This window comes from Candoia aspera, chromosome 1 (assembly GCF_035149785.1).
Source record: "Candoia aspera isolate rCanAsp1 chromosome 1, rCanAsp1.hap2, whole genome shotgun sequence".
NCBI classification, from domain to species: domain Eukaryota; kingdom Metazoa; phylum Chordata; class Lepidosauria; order Squamata; family Boidae; genus Candoia; species Candoia aspera.
In genome coordinates, this window is record NC_086153.1 from 129582523 (window position 1) to 129602701 (window position 20179).

The 20179-nt window shown below is 40.5% G+C and overlaps 1 protein-coding gene across 5 annotated transcripts in view; it reads right to left on the reverse strand.

The window, feature by feature from the left end:
- The window catches only part of MLIP (muscular LMNA interacting protein), a 66247-nt gene that overhangs the window by 34118 nt on the left and 11950 nt on the right, over positions 1-20179 (reverse strand). For 4 of the 5 annotated variants that reach the window (XM_063313706.1, XM_063313688.1, XM_063313679.1 and 1 more), the window contains exons 2-8: positions 16689-16784; positions 14060-14428; positions 10782-12338; positions 7345-7416; positions 4868-4933; positions 3957-4040; positions 3804-3863 (exon numbers count right to left, since the gene is read on the reverse strand). In XM_063313706.1, the coding sequence (XP_063169776.1) occupies positions 3804-3863; positions 3957-4040; positions 4868-4933; positions 7345-7416; positions 10782-12338; positions 14060-14428; positions 16689-16784 (2304 nt within the window). The remainder of the gene's footprint in view (positions 1-3803; positions 3864-3956; positions 4041-4867; positions 4934-7344; positions 7417-10781; positions 12339-14059; positions 14429-16688; positions 16785-20179) is intronic. The other variant, XM_063313715.1, reaches the window with a different exon arrangement.

Here is a 20179-nt window from a genome sequence, read left to right on the forward strand (position 1 = left end):
TGGACACTGGGTTCCACATGAGGAAGGCACCATCAGGTACAGTTTGTTGGTAACAAATTTCATCACTTCAGCCAGCACTGTAACTGTCACCAGTGCTCTTACACACAACTGCTGTAAGATTGCTAGTTGTTCAACCAGAGTGTGAAAAGGAGGTGGATTTAGACTAGATATCTGATTGCTTAGGATGTCCCTACCTGGGGGAACTCCACCGAACTGTTGTTCAAATGGCTGTTTGAACAGTAGATACATAACATTGAGCTGTGTGTCTTATTGACCCCAGGAGTGAGACTTATGACTGAAGCAGTCATAAGTGCTTCTTCTTCATGATGAACCTTTTAAGTACAGAAACATCCATGCTGAGCCAAGTTCTGCCCTTAGTTCTTTAAAAGTCCTTCACTTCAGCTAGACTCTGACAATGGTACAGCCTTGACAGTCCAACTTCACATTGGAGTCATGCAGCAGCTGAAACTCTTGGGTTCCCAGCAAGCATTCATGCTCACCAGCCTTTGTGGCCCAAGGGTGAAGAGGATAATCATCCACACTGACAATTTCCTTGTGAAGAGCTCCTGGATGTGGAAGTGGCACAGTTGAAGGACAGAAAACAAGGTTGCAGCCAGGAGGTCAGGATTGGGCTGTCCAGTGGAAATCCAACAGCAACAGTAACCAGGGCCCCAGTTTAGGTACAGGTAGTCTTCATTTACCAACTGCCTCATTTAACAACTGTTCAAAGTTACGAAGGTGTAAAAAGAATAGCTTTGCAACCAATCCTCACGGAGTCCTGCGGTCACGTGATCACCATTTCTGTACTTCATAACTGGCTTGTGACAAGCAGAGTTAATAGAGAAGGCAGAAGTAAAATCGTAAGTCACGGTCACATGATAATTCTCTTAACAACCACAGTGCTTAGCAATGGAGTTGCCGGTCCCCATTGTGGGTGCTAAATGAAGACTACCTGTATGGGCTTTTCCTTGTCATGCCCAAGCATGCCAACTACCATTTATGGTAGCAGGTGTTTTCTGTGGCCTCAGCTATGCTAGATCTGAATCTGAATCTATTATCCTAATAGTCTAAAAAAGCATGAGGAGCTTAGGTGAAGAGCTGCTTCTCCTACACCACATTGTTCCCTGTATCTATTAACCCACACCTCTTATCCTCATCTTGCTGTTATATTGTTTGATGTTTTAGTTTTTAAAGCTTTATGAGTTTTATTAAGTATCAGAAATGAGGGACCAGGAATACTAACATGCCTGGCAGAAGTAAGAAGAGCAGCATGACAAAGGCAGCTGCAAAGGGCTGCATCAAGAAGTGTCATAGAACAGCTTCAAAACAGCAGGAAGAAGATAAACAATAAAAAAAACCAGGACCATCTGAACAGCAAAAAGAAGGCCTATGTCTGCCCTGCCTCTTAAATCAACAGTTGATAAGTATCATACCTTATTTGACTGGGACTCTGACAAGCTCAGAGACAAAGTAGGAATAGACAAAGAGGGAGAAGTAGCCAGAATGGAATCTGAGACCCATGAAGAGGATTCAACTGGAAACTCATTAGAGGTGAACACAGATCTGTCCTTAGTTGCAAAAAACTGCCTGCTTACTGCCCACACAGTCATATCTATATGTTGATCAGCTGTCAGAGGCCAACAAAAAGCTAGGGGGGAAAAAAGGCTAGTAGAAGAACGATTCCCTAGCCTTGTAAAAGAAGGTGAGACAGCTGCTGAGAATGGCAATACAAGGCAGAACCCTCCCCTGCAAGTGTGTGAGCACTATGCCAAACTCTAGTACAGCTGATAAGCAAAATTCAAAGCTTAGTACTGAAGGACCACATGAAACCTATGTACTTCAATTGAGGAAAGTCATGTTATATATAGAAATGATCCACATAAATAATCAAAGATGGAATACAAAAAGGGCCATCCTGAAATCTCTGTCCCAGTTACTCAGATGTAGAGTAACACTGATCGAACTAACGAGATAACATGGCTTCCACACCGCCAAGGCTTCAAGAGGCTTGTGCTGTTGTTTCAACAACCAGTACTACCCCAAATGCTCTTAAGACTCAAGCACTTTCAACAAAGCTTTGGAATTGTGCCAATGACAGAATTTCAAAATATCTGTGCCTGCCCCTCCTAACTGCCAGGAAGCTTTCCTTTTTTTTTTTTTTATTAAGAACTGTATTCAATTTCAACATATATAGTTACAATACAATGTAAAAAATATAGAAAAGCAAGAAAAGATAGCTAAAGAACAAAGAAGAGACTATAACAGTGAAGAAACAAAAGATGGTTTCCAATTTCTCCAATATAGGTATAAATACAATTTGAGATATAATCTAACTGCCAGGAAGCTTTCCAAGGCAGAATGGGAGGATATATCCAGGCCTGTTTCTGATTAACATTGCCCCACATAATATTCTTCAAAAAAAATATATCAGACCAAAGGAAGGAGATAAATCTGACTCGATGCAACCCCTTATTATGCCTTCTCAGGAGGAGCAAATGAACTTAATACAGGACCCTGATGATATCAAATCAAGTTTACAAAACATGATAACAACCACTGATTCATTAAAGGACATTCTACCCCTCCATGCGGGAGACACACCCCTGCACCCAAATAGTCAAACCTTGGTATCTGGATCATCACCAAGCACTCTAGGTGAGATAGCTCCATTAAGCAAGAAGAGGAGATGCCTCAGTATAATCAAGGGAAAGTTGAATTAAGATCCCCTATAGCAGAGTGAGCTTTGATGGCTGGGGATTTCTGGGAGTTGAAGGCCACACATCTTGCCACGGTTGAGAAACACTGCCTGCAGAGTTCTTAACTACAAACTATTGACTGATGAGCTTCTGTAATCTCCTCTTGACTCAGGGTAGCTTATGAAGGGTGGAAAGGGTAACTTATGAAAAGAAGGAAATTATGATGTAACCTCAGAGAGAGAGGGTAAAATATAAATGCTTTTATAATTCTCTTGCAAAGATTGGAAGCCGCTTCTTTATCATTTTTCTTTCTTTTTCTTTTTTCTTTCTTATTTATTCACTATTCTTCCTTACTTCGTTTCTTTTCTAATATTTGTATTGTTTTTATCTTGTTAAAAATTTCTTCAATAAAACATATATCAAAATAAAAAAGATAGAATGCTGTTCTATGTTATCTGAGTAAGCAAGGTGAAAGATTAGGAGACTGGAGCAACCACTGAGTGAGGCTCACCCTGGAGGAAACTCTGCATGGTTACATTCAGTCCTTGCAATATCTGAGCTGCAGTGGGATTTATCCATCATCTGTTCTATGACTCCCCAACCTTTCTCAGCCCCACTGACATGACCCCATCAGGATGATGTTGTTAGGCCTCCATCTCTGATGCGGCAGGGTTAAACCAAGTATCCTGGTTAAACCAAGTATCCTGAAGCCAAACATACAAAGCATACACACAGACATGCAGCATAGTGATGATGATGCTCTGGCCAGCAGCAGACCCCTCAACCCAGACAGAAGAAAAAAAAAAGACAGTTCTTCCACATTCATCATGCTATTCCCTGGCTGCCTAGAATGTGAGTTATTACTGCATTTTGCAAGTACTTCTGTAGGGAAGATAGACTTCGTGTGGGCAAGTGAATGCATGCAGCATCAAAAGAAAAACCAGAGGAATGTTGGATCTGCATCAGGATCTGCAGCTCCCTTTTTACTGCCTGCTTAATTTTAATATTCACATCCTCATCCCTGTTTCAACAACAACAACAACAACAAATTACTATTGAGACACATATTTGGCTATTTGGGAATTTTCATTAGCACTCATCACTTACTTTGCCTGTATTCAAATCTAGTATGTTCTTCAGGGAGCTTGGAGAGGAGCTGCATCGGCGCTGTAAGAGTGGATTGAAAACAATAGGTGCTCAGTTACGGGGTGTGAAAGGACGTGCCCAAACAAGCAAAATTGTTTTTAAAATTTAGCGTACCCTGGTCAAAGGCTCTTGTAAGACTTGATCAATAGCGGCACAAAGTTCTTCCGTTTGTTGCCTGAGTTGGGCAGGTGAGCACATCTATGGGATTTTTAAAGAGAAAAAACCATTTTCTTTATGATTCTCAACTCCAGAGACTAAGCATTTGTTTGTACCACCTCTGTCCCACATGACTTGCTGCTACAGCTGCTGAGATGAGCTCCTGCTTTGTGGAGTTACTAGATCTGAGTTGTGCAACGTTGGATGACCACTAGATGGCACATAGAATTTCAGTATCTCTATCACACAGAACAGTGTTTCTCAACCATGGCAACTTGAAGATGTGTGGACTTCAACTCCCAGAATTCCCCAGCCAGTCATGCTGGCTGGGGAATTCTGGGAGTTGAAGTCCACACATCTTCAAGTTGCCAAGGTTGAGAAACACTGACATAGAATATGTTGCTTTCTAGTTAGTGGTCATCAGAGTTTTGCAACCCAGACTGGGTGCTCCTGGTACTCTGGACATCTTGCATATTCTTGTCTTGATGGCACCCTTTCGCAAACATAAAGCCTGGGTGGTGCTATGTAGCACATGGAAAGCTGCATACTTAGTTTCTTATGTCAACTTTTTTTCTAGCTAAATAGAAGTTGAGAGGAGGAGGACTTTTTTCTACAATCATGCAGTTGCTTTAAAGTGTTGCACAACCTGCTATGAAAACACTAATCCATTCCTGAAGCACTCTTTCACCTTCAAATCCAAAGCATCCCACAGCCCTATATGAACCTCCTCCATGAGAACCACAGCAGTGTGCAGTCTTAAGCATTTATTTACCTGCTCAATTCCGATTAAAGAAATCTGACAAAGCAATATGGCAAAAATTAAATGAATTAAATAGGAATGGATTAAATACAGAGAAATTAATTGTCACCTCTGAATGTGTATCCAAAGCTCTGTCCTCGACTTCTAGTTCTGTTTTGGTTTGTTCATCGAGTGCCTATGGTTTAATTCATATTATTTTGAGATTAAGGCAAGAATAAAACAATCATTACAATAAAAATACACTTGTATAATCTGCTCCTAAAGTAATTTATATCATTTATATCCTACTCATCTAAGCATTATAAAGGTATATGCACAAAGTACAGTATAAAACTAAATAATAAAATAAGCTCTTACCCAACTCATTTAGTTGGTTAAGCATATAAGCTATGAACACACACATAAATTATGGGAACCAGGGCAACTCCTACAGCAGTGGTGTTAATATGTGCATATCATGAAGTGCCCAATCTGCAAATGCCACTGCGTTTTGGACCAGCTGAAGTCTCCAAATGCTCCTCAAGGACAGCCCCATGTAAAGCGAAGTACCATAGTTTAAAAGGGAGGTGTCTAAGACCTGGATAACTGTGAGCATTGCCTCCTGATCTAGAAACAGGCACAACTGGTGCATGAGATGTAATTGTGCAAAGGATCTCCTGGCCATGGCTACCACCTGCTCCTCAAGCAGGAGCCGTGAGTTCAGAAGAACCCCCAAATTGTGCACCAGCTCTGCCTGGGAGTGTCACCCCATCCAGAGTCAATAATAGAGGATCACTAGATACAAGGGTTTCTAAAACCCACAGTCAGTTATGATTCTACAACCACAACATTTGAGAACCCTGGAGTAGCCTAATACTGCTTTTGCCTAAGGAATATGGAACAAATGCCACACTGGCAGTCAAACTCCTGATTCCTTTGGAAACTACTTGTCACCTAATGAATCCATTAAGCTTGTTGAAGTATGGTTTATGCTTAACCATAATATATTAAGCCATACATCATGGCTTACTAAGTGTAGTGGCTGGTTCCATACAAACATGCTAAGGCAAGACCAATGAACCACGTTATAGCCAAGCACAATGGGGATGCCACACATTGAGTCAAACTATTGTGTCCCCTGGCATTGCCCAAAGCAGCACTAAATAATTTTTTCATAATTAGTGACTTGCCAGGATAACCCTGCCAGTTCATGGTTATGGATTCTTGGGTGCTAAATATGCATCTGATTTTACAGTCACAACCAAAGTAAGAGTTTTATTGAAATTATATGTGGCTGTTGAGCTGTATCTTGCTTGTGGTTTACCCATTTGAAGGCTTGATTTGGTATCAATCAGCCTAAAATCTGAAGTTTGAAAAGGCTTTCTAAACTAAATTTCAGCCCACTCTGAAGGGTCATCCTCACATCTCCATAACTGCAGCACAAACATGCGCCAATAACCATTTCTTATGTTGCAGTCTCATGAGGTTGCCTCTGTCTCATTCCCCAGGTCACAACTGAAGCAGCTTGAAACTGTATTCAACCCTCCGGTTTTAAAAGAGTGTTTTCTTTCTATTTGCCATGGATATAATCTACCATGTTTTATGAATGTGGTCAGGGTTGAACCTGTCCAAATTCTAATGGCCACTTTAGGCTGCTGCAGACACGCCTCTTCCCTTCAACAGTTGGGAACATTTTGGGTTGGGCCACAGGAGAAATCCCAGACCCGTCTTCTGCAGAGGCATTAATTGCAGTTATTTATTTATTACATGCCTGTGTAATGACTGATTGGTGCTTCCCAAAGTGCTTGATCAATCTTATGCAGGCGCCATATAAACACAGGCTTAGCAGTGTTTGAAAAGCACTAGACCTGTAGAACAAGGTTTTAATGCTCTTTAGAAAGCCTTCCACTGCATGGAAGTTTCCTTTAAACTAGGAAAGAGAGAGGGATTCTACCAGCTCACATTGTTGATTCTGTCACTATTGGCTGCATTGCAGGTTTTCTGCAGATTCACCCAGACATACTTTTTAATCCTTTTATTATGGGAGAGGGGGGTATAGATCATTTTGCCTAGGCATTCCAGTTGCTTGTCATCAATAGCACCTTCTGCTTCATGTTGTGCCTCTCATCCAGGCCTGTGATCTGTCAGCAAGGCTATTTTCAGACACAGGTTCAGCGCTCTTGCAGAAGAACAGAGACCCATTTCAGAAATAGCTAGACTGAGAGGTCACAGGCAATGTGACAGGTAGCTAAACATACTGTTTCAAGCACCTGCCTACTCTCCTACCCTCCCCATGTTAGGGAGAGTTATTGGTGGTTGTTTTCACACTGGTAGGTGATGGTCGGTGGGAGAGAAAATAAAGCAGGGGAATCCACCAGTTGCTTTCCTTAACTTAACTCACATTAATAGAGGAAGGACAGAACCAATCATCAGCCTTGTTACTGTGGATGAATGGGACTCAGCAATCTGGGCAGAAAATGTTATGCCAGCATGCTTTCCTGCTGTCTCAAAGACTGGGAAACAGCACTTTAACACAGTTATCTGCTTGTGCCCTTAATTACAAAATTAATATTAATACCAGCACATACCTTTGAGCACCCAACTAACCTTCTGTTCTAGAAGCAATGTGTTTGTTGGGATGGCTGCAAATGCCTTGTAGCTTGTATTGATCTTGTATGACTGCAAATCATAAACAGAAAGAGAAAGCATATGATACCATTAAAACTAATTCTTTTAAGTCTTCAGTATGAATGCTGTTTTAGAATAAGGGAGAAAAGGTTAGACATCAATATATTCTGACTTTTAGAAGTATTGAATGTCTATGTGTTTCCTCTTAATGCCATAATTTATATAATAGGGTTCCCATCACAGTTTATTTCAGAGACTGGATACCCATTCATATATTTTACTCAATGCATAGATATTTTTCCTTCTGCCCATAGAAGTGACACATTCAGATATAAGCTCACTGAAGACCCTTGTGAACAGAGATGGACGATCACCTTTATGGAGTAATTTTCCTTAAACTATCTTAGCATGAACTTCAAACTTGTTTACCAGGTAAGAGTAAAATATAGCCAAACTGAGAAGGAAAGGATATTCAGTAAAGAAAGAAAAATCTTTTTTGTGCCTTGCCTCTAGTTCTTCCTTCATTCAACTTATTGGACAATAAAAACATTAATTTACCAAAATATCTTGGAAACTGCCTGGGATAATGTCATTCTTAATGTCTTAATGTCATTCAGCATTCACAAAAAAGTGGGAATTTTTGACCATCCTTTAATAAGCTTCTATGCTTTTCTTAGCAACTGAAATCAGTGTTCTACAGTGCTAATGTAACAAATTACATAAATATTTCCTGTTGTTCCCACTTTTTTTAGGTTGTTGTCCCTCCTACTTTTTCAGTTTCTGAAATGCACTGAATATAAAGCTATAAAGCACTGAAATGCAAATTTAATTTCTCTTAACTCTTCACTGTTCTTGTCCTTGCTTACCCTGCTATTTCCCAGTTTGTCTCCCCAGAGTTATGAGAAGTCTAGTCATCAGAACCAAATGTTAGTAACTCTTAAGAGACAAAGTGGATTTGGCAGCTCACTGATCTCCATTGTTCAGTCGTTTGTCAGACATAGCATTAAAACCAGCATTAAACTGTATTCATTTACTTTATTCTTATTTATTTATTTATATTTCAAATTTTGTCACCACCCATGTCCCTCAAAATTCTTCCCTTCTTACATTTCATCCTACCACCTGAATAGGAATTTTGATTTCTGCAGGGTTCCTTTCAATAAATCAACCTCTTGGAGAGCTGGGCTTTAATTAGGAATTCTGCTTTTATAGTATTTAAGATAGCAGAACTATACAATCAACATGCCACATTTATGAGAGATGCTGTCACAGCAGAAATGGAACATTACTCACAGACAAGGGTTCAATGTGCAGAAAGAGGCAGTATCATTATTATCACTCTCCCAAATCATGCCGTTTCACTGCTCCAATGACAATGAGTTAAATATGGAGCTGGAGAAGCTTAGCTGATAAACTTTTATTCATGGCAGCTTCTTCAGTTCAGTCACCCACATCTGATGGGACTCTGTTGTGAATATAAGAGGCTTTATGTGTGCATGAGACAGCCTTCAGATCTACACTGGAGCTATGCATTCGGTTCTGCCCATGATTTATTTTGCAAACATCTAAATCACAGCAGATTGGGAGAGGCAATTGTAGTGGAAAGGGAGCAAGGAAGAAATAAGTGAAGCAGACATCTTTCCCATACTTACTATGACACGAATTGCCCCAAACTAAAGTGTATGTACTTATGAGAAGTAAGTCTGAGATTTGATACATGTGCTGGTAAAGTAATGGGTAGCTCTACCTTTAGAGCTTAGCTCATTTTGGAAGTAGTCCCCACAAGGTAGAAGGTTTGAACTGTTGGAGGGTTTTAATTACTGGAAGAGGGTTTGAATCCATAAAAAGATCTGTGGCTACATATACCTGATGAGAACAAAACTAGTTGCATGCTGTCTCCTGGTGTCAATATAAATGAAAACACTACATAGGATAAATACTGTGTAAAGATAGAAAAATCCCAATCACCCATCTCAAAGATGCGAGGGGAAGCCATATAAAACTTCATTAAATGAGGACATGACTTATATAGCACTGTTTCTCTCTAGACTGAGAGCTTAATGAAAATAATAGAATCGTTGCCCTACTTTTAGTTTGCATGTATTGGGGGGGAGGTTGCTGTCAACCTAGCACTAACCTGGCCTCCAGTAAAGTTTTAAATAAGGCGTTTAAGGGTATTTCTTGCAATCTCAGGGAACCTGTTGTTGCCTGGAGTGACTTTATTAAAACTGAAAGTTAACTGTTCCCCCATATTATAATTTTAATCATCCTATATGCTGTCCATAACACTCCACAGTGTTGTGGAGCTCCTGTATCAAGGTACAATTAAAGCTTTAACAATCTACAAAACAGATCCACCGGAATGGAATAGCAGTCAATGCCAAATCACTACATTGCAGAAAAGTGATTTCTGAAATCACTTTTGAGAGAGCTGCATGCTGGTACTTTCTATATTCTAACTGGAAAGATGAGTTGTTTGTGTGGGTGAAAGAGACATTTGTATCTGCAAATTTGGCTCAAATGTAATGCAAAAACATCCTTTACAGATGGGGATGAATGCAAGAATAGGATGCAATTATTAGCAGTCTTCATAAATGTGATTTATCACCAAATAGCATATGCTTGATTTACATAGAGAACTGATTTTATGTAAATATTTATAACCAGTAATAGAACTGATGTCTTACTGAATTCTAAGTATTTTCATGAATCATTCGCAACAGTTAATTCCCACCAACAGCAGTCACTGTTTTTGACTGACAGGAACTTCAAACTAGCCCATTGTTACCACAGACTTGAAGCATAGCGCTACATGAAGCAGCAGTCAACAAGGCCTGTCCCAGAAAATGAGGGTGCAACATACTTAAATGAATTAAACCAGTACAATTCCATTGGTTCTTTCTTTTACTGATGAACACAAATTGAAATTGTCAAATTCGCATGAACAAAATACTAACAGAGAAAGAAAGAGAAATGATCTCTGTATATCTTGCCTGGTTGTGAAATTTTAATAAAGCTGAAACTTTATAAGCATGCTGAAAGATCACTATCCCAGGCTGTGAACATATTAAAAGAGTTATTTTGGCAATTTAGAACTGTCTGTCAGTCAGATGTGGAATTTAAGCATTACTAATACAGAGATCCATACATATCCAAATTGCCATAAATGTCTTTAGCATATATGAACCTCCCCATTAAAATATGATGAAATCATTTTGGATGTATCCATGGAACCAATGTGCTTGGGAAATGTTTTATTACTGCATTTCTAATGTTTTGTTGGATGTGAAAACATTAACAATGCAATAATTATTATGTCTCTATATTCACAGTTTTCCTTTCTTTGGGCACCATTTTTTCTGCAACAAAATTGGAAAAGGGATTAAAGGAACAGAAACAAGCGACCAAATAGATACCTTAGGAGTCTTATTCTCACAATCAGAAGGCAAGGAAAAGGATAGCGGTGAGCTAGTCTCCCTTGATCTTGACAACTGTGAGCAAGGAGAATGCTTTCGGGCCAGGGATCTGTGTGGTGTTACTGTTGGGGTCTTGCTTCTTGAACAGGGGGGACAAGCTCTGAAGTTTGAATGAAGAGGGGATGCATGTGTCTGAAGCAAAGGGGAGTTGATATTACAGCCCGGAGGAATGGACGATGTTGAATCTTGGTGACAAAAAGGCCAATGAGTTGATGAATTCATATCTCGGTCCTTTGCAGAGACATGTAGCAAATACTCTTTAGGCTGATTACCAGAATGCACAGGAGTGGGAGAGAAAGACACTTTTTGTGCTGTGGGAGAGATAGTGTCCCTTTGGTTGACAGCAAGGGTTGGCACTGGATAGGACTTGGCAGTGAAAGTGGGAGAGCAGGTGTGTACTTTTGTAGACTTTTCAGGCTCTCGTGTTTTGAGTGCCCCTTGTCTTGGCACATGGGGAGGTAAGGAAAAATTGGTCAGTTTGGGTTTTAACAGAGGAGATACAACTGTTTTTCTATAGGAGGAAATTGTGGGTGACAAAGGACGCAATTTGTCAGGGGAACGTGCCCTGGTATCCAGAGTCCTTTTAGGGGACAGAGACCAAGTTTGAAGGGTAGGACTGGATTTTGAGGAGAACATCATATGGCTTGGTGCATTAGAAAACACTGAAAGGTGACCTTCGTCTTGGTATGGGGAATCTGACCTGATGGAAAAATATGAAGCAGATTTCTTGGGAGTGGGAGGGGTAGATTTAAATTTCTGCTCAATTGCCAGAGTTGAAGAATCTAAGGAATTGGGAGAAAAAGTGGCAGGACAAGATGCAGGAGAAAATGGCCTTTTTGGAGAAGACCCTGACTTCAGAATAGCAGTCAAGAGAGGGAGTCTAGTTGGAAGAGGAGATTTAATTCCAGACACTGCCAGATTCCCACGTGATGACATTTGGCTGCAGGGGTTGTTTACATTATATATATTTGAAGAGGAACCGTGTAGAGAAGGTGGCAGTTGGTTGGGACTTGGTGATAATACATGTGTTGTAATATAAATCGGAGCCATGGGCCATGGGGCCAGTTTCTTGGAAGGAAGAGGAGAATAGGCCGGAGAGCTCTGAAGAGCATCTGCTGAAGTGGGAACCTGTGAAGGAGGACAGGAGTCCTTGCTTAATAATGGTGGCAATGGGGTGAATTCCTTTTCAAGTTTGTGAGTCTGAACATTGCTGGATAACTGAGCACTATCTGCATGGCTGTCAAAAGGGAAAGGAGGTATTTTCAGTATGGAGGACGGTAAACTGGAAGAAGAAGTAGTAGACTGGGAATAGGTGGATGTCTGGTGTATGCAGGATCCATTTGCAGACCGCCACTGGCTATGAGATTCTTGCTGAGAAGAAGCCTGAAGGCCTGGAACAGCCTGTTCATGTTCTACTTTCAGATTAGTTGTAGAAAGTAAAGGAGCAGCAGGTGATTTATGGAAAAGGTGATCAGAGGTAGACAGAGGAGAGGTTAACTGGAGGGGGAAAAGAAAAAGAAGAAAGATTAGAATCAAAACTGCAACGCCTGTTGAGTTCTTTAACTGGAAGAGTGACTGTCTTAATTTCCAGTATTAAATAGCAGGGTGAGTTGTTAAAGGTCTGGTATTTAGTATTAAACTATTCATGTCTACTTTTATTTGCACAAATGAAATTATCCGTTTCCCGTGTCTGTTGCACAATCATATTGAAACCAGGAGGCTGAGAGTTCTAGTCCCGCCTTAGGCATGAAAGCCGGCTGGGTGACCTTGGGCCAGTCCCGCCCCCTCAGCCCAAGAGCCAATCAGATGTAGTAGGAGAGTTCTAGTCCTGCCTTTGGCATGAAAGCCGGCTGGGTGACCTTGGGCCAGTCCCTCTCTCCCAGCCCAACTCACCTCACAGGGTTGTTCTTGTGGGGAAAATAGAAGGAGGAAGGAGCATTAGCTTTGTTCACTGCCTTGAGTTATTTATAAAGATAATAAATGTGGGATAAAAATAAAATAAAATAAAAAATAAAAACAACTCTAAGAGATAAACCGAAATGGCCCTTCTAGCCCTTCTGTAAGATGGCCCTTCGATTTAGCCAAATAGCTGCAGTCAGTGGCACACACAGCTTCTCATGCATACATTCCAAAGAAGTTGATCAGCAAATGGGCATGTTCCTTACTCTGTCTTGGCTAATCTTTTTTTTTTAATTGGTTTCAGTGAAAACATAGAGGATCCTCAAGAGTTTCCTATCAGAACTAGCAAAATACTTTTAGATACCAATTACCTGCAACCCATTATGGGAAAGTAATTTACATAGGATAATCCATGTGTCATTGCCATTGCTCAGGGCAATAGGAAATTAGAAAAGAGCCTTCTATGACTTCATGAGTTCCATTTGCAATAATCTGCTCATCTTGATATTGGTTGTGGCCCGGTATTGATTCAGACACAACATTTCTTTAGCCATCATGTTGTTTACAATTATCAGTAGCTATCATTGTTAGCTGACAAGAGTCACCTTTAGCAGGATGGGCGGCCATATACATTGATATAAATAAATAAATAAATAAATGTGGCCCCCTACTTCTAGAGAATCCCAGATTGTGCTGCTGATCAGTGGTGAAATTGCCAACTTTAAGGGGCACAGGTTTTGATGGTTTTAATGAAAGATAAGTATGGAAATGGATGGACTAACCACCTGTGAGGCAGAACCCATAAATTTCCTCCTTTGAAGCCCCCCCACCCACCCCAAAGAGGCAAAAGCATTAGCCAAAGCAAGCCGGTACATGCCTACTGCAGCTCTCAGAAGTTTGTACAGATGTGTGTGTGTGAGTGTGTGCGTGTGGCCTGCTCATAGGTCAGAATGTTTCCTTTCCTGAAGTATGGCAACAATCTACTATTCTTCACAGCTGTGAAGTCCCACTGAAATTCCAAACCAGTAGTAAAATACAGCGCTTCTCTTTTCTCCTGGCTGTGACCGGCATATAGACATATGCTGGCATTCAGTTCCCACCTTTTCCCATCAGCCACAGAAGACAACCATCCAGGCATGAAGCTGCTACATCCTGAAGGGATCAATGCTGAAGAGCAACACAATAAAACAGGCTTCCCTAACAAGTGCAATCACTTCTCTTTTCATCTACATGCAGAAATGGAAGAATATTTTATTTTTATTTATTTATTTATTCAATTTGTATAGCCGCCCATCTCAGCAAGTGACTCTGGGCATTACCTGAGAGTGTTTCTGTTGACTGGCTGAACTGCAGGGAAGGTCAGTGTTTTGTGGCAGCTGTGGCACATTCCCCTGTCCTTTCCACTCATCACCACTAGTCACGTGGGATGCAGCTAAAATCCTGGAGCTTTCATGTCCGCAGCCATTGCCTAGAATGGCTTTTGTATCTTCATCTGAGTCTGTGATGAGAACAAACTCAGCTTTGAAAAGATCATTCCCGTCCATTTTCCCTCCCTCTGCCTTATCTTCCTTGCATTTGAAAGGCTTGTGCTTATTGTTGGGCCAGCTGGCAGCTTCACCAGTTCCCTTGTTTCCACTTCCTATGGCAGATGGCTTCTCCAATTCCTTTGTTTCAGCAATTACTTCATTCTGGAGGGAGGGAGGGAGGGAGGGAGGGAGGGAGAGAGATGGTTCAGTACTATCTTCTGCTAAGTTTCTCTCCTTGCCCACAATGAATTAAAAATTCCTACAGAAAACATTAGCAGGACAAATAAGAAGTATCAGAGAAAAAACAGTATGTTTTTGTGCAGTATGTGTGGGGAACTGAGGGAATTAATTATTGAAGGAATGTGGTTTTTACCAACCATCTCCATCCTGTTTCACAAGTGCATTGTCTGTCTGAGGACCGAGGCTAGAGATGCTATCAATTTCTTGTCCTTTTTGAATGACACAGAAGACAAAACTGGAAGGAATTGTTCACTCAATATCCAGGACAATGCAGAAATCTGGAACAGATGCAGCTAGGCAGAAGAGAATGCAAAGCATTTCAAAAACAAGGGCCTTGGGGATTCTGGCTGTGGAAACTGCCAGGACTCCCATGATTATCAGAGGGACAAATCTGGGGCAAAGCCCTGTAGGTATGGAAGGAAAAAGGGCTTCAAACCAAAACATTCTCTAGCAGACAAAACAAAGAATTTGCAGCTGCAGGTTTTGCTTGTAAAGGAAACCATTGTGGCTCAAAACAGTTCAGGTTGTATTTAAACAACATATATATTCCTGGGACCCTTACAAGATAAATCCTAGAATAAAATATATATTTAATTGTTCTGCATCTTGCACTTGTTGAAGAATCCCTCCTCTTGCTTGGGGAGGTTGTATTTCAATAACATAAGAACAAAAATGGCAAGAAAGACATTCAGATTACTTGGCAGATTGCAGAAGGTTTCATCTTTATATATTAAGGGATCCACACGTCCCCTCCTCCTGGGAATAGTGTTAGCCTGGAGGAAACCAGCGTAGGGAAGGCTATCCTTCTTCCTCAGTGCTGGATGTTTTGGGTTTGGCTGCCGATCACCTTTGTCCTTATTTAACTTTCTGTTTTGGCCAGCGGCCCTTGAATCTGCCTGCTCTCTCTACATACCATTTCCCAGGCCTTCTGCTGGGCCAAGCTGTATCTTAGCTAGCAACTGTGTTGTCTTCCTTTCCTTTTTATTCCAAAATATAAAGAATCCAGCATACATTGGGAGACTAGCATAGGTATCTTGATCCCACTGGATTGGACTCCTTCACCCACAAGTTATATTAATCATTAAAATGGTCTAAAGCAGTGTTTCTCACCCTTGGCAACTTTAAGATGTATGGACTTTCTGGGAAAAGATGGCTGGCTGGGGAATTCTGGGAGTCAAAGTCCATTCATCCTAAAATTGTCAAGGGTGAGAAACACTGGTCTAATGGATCACTGTTTGGAAATAAAAGCTTCAGGAAGGGACTGAGGCAGAGTGGACTGCTGGTTCAATGGGGTCTAGTATCCCTTCCATTATACTAGTCCAACCTAAACTGGTTTCCTTCTTAACGTTAAAGGAAAAAAGGAAGGTAACTGGTAGCTATGTCTTTAAAATTAAATGGCTTGGCTCATTGTTTAGATTCTCTTTGCCACTTTGCATATTTGAGGTTTTTAGAATCAATGTCCAGTTCTTGAACCTTCCTGGGCCATCACAGATATTCTCTTCTGGTGAACAAGTGCACATTTTAATCTCAGATATAGAGCTGGAATCATGCATGCTTCAATTTACTTCAGACACGGGAAGAAACACACAGTTTACTTTAGGCCAGAGCTTGCTACCACATATAATCTATCAGGTTTGAAAGCCCCAAAACGAATTTGGTGAATTGACTTAGATGGTCTATCCTTTGGTTTCTGGGGACTTTCTGTACTCTCATAATCCCATACTACTGTTACAGACACTTGCTTTGCATCCCATAATGTTGCAAAGTAGAAATGTAAAGATTTCCATGAGTTGAGCTCAATTCTGGTAACTACCTATAGAGATCAATGAAGTTTCTCTTGGGAACAATATGGATTTACCATTTCCTTCTTCTGAGGTGCTTTTTTAAAACTTTCCTAGCCTAGCCTACAGCCCTCGGATATCCTGGTGGTGTCACATTCTCATACTAACCAGGTCCATTCTGCTTTTCTTGAGCTCCGTAAGGTGCTGCTATCTGCTGTGACAAGAAAGTCTGAAAATACTTTTCTTCCTATTGGACCCAACCTTTTATTTCCAAGCTAGGCATATTTTGAAATAATTCTCTCTCCTCCTCACTCTAAACAACTGAGACAAAGGCTAATATATAAATTAGAAAAACTTATTTTTTTAAACCTCTTACACTCAGACACTTCTGCAATACTCACACAAAATTTTGTGCAGTCAGCAAGGTAGCATTGAGTTGGCAGTCTTCCATATGAGGGGACAAAGGTGAACCCAAGAAATCCAGGTTCCAAAGGAACCTACAATAGATACAGATACTGTATAACAAGCATATTGAACAAAGAATATAAAATCAAGCCATGTGGCCTGCCTGTATCAAATCACCCAACAGATATTGCAGTGCTGTAGAAGAGTTTCTACGAAGAATTAAGGGAAGTCAGGCTCTGATTTTGACTATTCTACTGTAAATACCCATCAATTTATGTTGACTTTTGGATAGTCATAAGGGACTTATAATGTTGCAGTAGGGAGACCCCAATTCTAGTCCACCCTCAGCCACAGAAGCTCACTGGGTGACTTCAGAGCAGTTGATCTCTCTCACCCCAACCTACCATACAGGCTTGTTGGGAGGGAAGAACTCTACATATGCCACCATAAGGTCCTGAATGAAAGATGGAATGTAAAACTAACAAAGACAACATTATTTTGGTGCTGTAAAACGTATTTAGAAAAGCTTAGAATTGACAAGTCCAGAGAAGCATCTTTGAATCCACCTACCCACCAAATCCTCCATTACTTTTCTCTTTGGCAGCATATTAGACAAAATGGAATGAGTCACTTGGCAACGCTAGTCTAGATTGCAGTGCACATAGAGTTTCTATGCTATTAGAAAAGGGGGGATTCAGTTAGATGCTTATATTATCCCCTAAAAGATGGCAATTTCAGAGTTGAGGTTACATAATCAGAACCAATTCAAGATCACAATGAGATTTAGCAAAAGAAAAATCAGCTCCCAAATACTGACTATTATATTTTTATTCAAATTGATCAAGGCAATTCTCAGAACAAGAAATGCTGATTATAGATCAAGTACCACAAACTTCATAGACACATGACACTAAACATTGAGATTTTAAACTGAGTTACCATACAGATACTCTCCTGCTCAGCTGCTCACTTGTACTTCCAAGAAAAAGTGATTTTAAAAGTTTTTCTTTTATACTAGAACTTCCTTAAGACCCCACCAACTTGCTTCCAGATGGATGATAAGAGAGAGAAAATAATTACGGACTGAATTCCTGAAACTGTGTGAAAGCTGCTTAAAAGTTGTTTCAAGAATCATAAGGAACATTGAAATAAATATTCCCCTCATAAAGATAATTGTTGCGTGGCCTGATTCTGTCTGCATCTGCCACCCAAGTGTGCCTTAAGGACAGAAAGTTTGAGAATCCACATCCTATCATATGGGCCAGAAGGTATCAGCTATAATATGTTTTTTGTTTGTTTGTTTGTTTGTTTAACATGTCATGTGAACCAGCCACCTTAGCTTGTTAAACCAGCCTGTCTCAACCTTTTGACCCTGAAGGAACCCTTAACATTTTTTTCAGGCTTTGGGGAACCCCTGCACATTCAGGCTCAAATATAGGCTGCAAGTTACAGAATTATTATACTCCTTTCACGTGTAGGCCTGCATATATGCATTAACAGTGTTCTTAAAGTAAAAATAAAGAATGAAACTTACCTCTGTGATATGAAGTTGCCTGAATTTGAAATAATTTTTTAAATAAATTTTGATCTCCCAGGGAACCCCTAGTGACCTCTCACGGAACCCTAGGGTTCCACAGAACCCTGGTTGAGAAACCACGGTTTTTAGCTCAGGGTAATGTGTAAGCCTGGCCATTCTGCCTCAATTACACTAAGTTACTGACATATTTGATCCCAGCCCTAGAAATATTACTGCCCCCTTCCCTGGGAATTTCAGAGGAATCCAACTAGATCTCTTTGTTTACTTCAGGGGCACCTGCACTAACCTGGAATTCCCTCAATGGATCCGGAGCGCAATTCTTAGAATTCCCAATCAGCATGGAATTCCATGAGTTGTAATCTGAAGGAATTCCATGTTGATGAAAGATGCCTTCAAGAATAGTACATTTACTGAAGCACAGCCTCTCTTTGCCCACTGCACTCACTGAATCAGTCTTAGTACCAAGTGAGGCTATAGCCTAGGACATCACATTACTATACGGAGCAGAAGTGAGTCACTTGGAAAGCACCCAGTAGGAGTAGAGGCAGCACTTTTCCTTCAGAAATGCCCCTTGGAGCTTTCGATACAGAGGAGCCATTCTTGAAAGGATTGCATGGGATACTCGCAGAAGCATGTGGAGTGTGCATTCTTGAAGAAGGTGTATGCAAGAGCACTTTACTCACTGGGAGAGAATGGCATCTAAGGCTCCTTTGCATATAAAAATGACTTGTCAGTATAGTTATTTGAGGAATGTGTGTGGATTTCCTACCCATGTCAAGTTCCCGATAATTTCATAGATAGTAAACGTACCGCCCGCTCCACCCCTATAGCACATTAAACTAACAGATTTTAAAAGGTGACATTCCTGAATATTGCATTAAAAGGCATTTAAGGCAAAGGAAAGACTCTGAAAGACCAAGTGAGGGACAGATCGTCATGAAGAAAATCTGTCTATGTGGTCACTAAGAGCTGACAATGACTAGATGGCACATAATCAAATCTGGCAACTACATGGACATAACCTAACCCTACCATTTTCTTGGCACTTATGGAATACTTTCTCATCGCCTTCTTCTGGGATGTTTTCTAACAACTAGCATACCTTCATGGCATTTCCTGGTGGTCCCTCTTCCAAAGGCTAAGAAGGCTTGTCCCTACTTAACTGCCAAACCCAGACAACAACAGCTAGGTATTGCCACCTGCTGAACTCACTCAGGATACCTTATTCCTACAAAATCTTGATACTCATCCAGCTATATGTGCAAAGGAGAGCCATGTTTAGTTTATTCAACCAGTCTATGATCCTGTTTGTAAAAATAAACAAACACCTGTCTATATGAAGTTAGTAGAAGTTCTATAGTATGAAACTTCTACAGCAGAAGTTAGTGGGAAACATAACTGAAAGACTTCCACATTAGGAACAATTTATCTATAAATTGGGGTTGGGGTTGTTGTTTCAGTGGAGGCAAATGTTAACATATGGGAGTTTGTGCCTTCTAAAATGGAACACTCCCCAGAGAGCTGTACCAATTGACATTTTTGATCGTGTAGTTTGGCTTTGAACCCTGCATACATCATACTTGCTAACTAATCTGTGATATTTACAGTTCCACAACTGATCCAGGATTTCACAGACCTATGAATAGATCAGGCCCACATGCTACAATAATTTATACTTCACCGGCTCATTCAGATGGCTTCTATTTTGGGTAATCCCAAAAACTATTCTGAGTTTCATAGTCCACAACTAAAAAGTGTTCCTGACATCTCTAAATATCTTGCAGATAAGTCAACCATCTTAGATTATATATTCTACACTTCTAATTTGCCATAGACATGACCATGGCTTCAGAGTAGTCGTTGCAGTTTAAAATCATGCCGCACAGCGAATACCTGTAACAGATATCTAGTCCTACAGAATCTTTGAGGGATACAAAATGCAACAATATC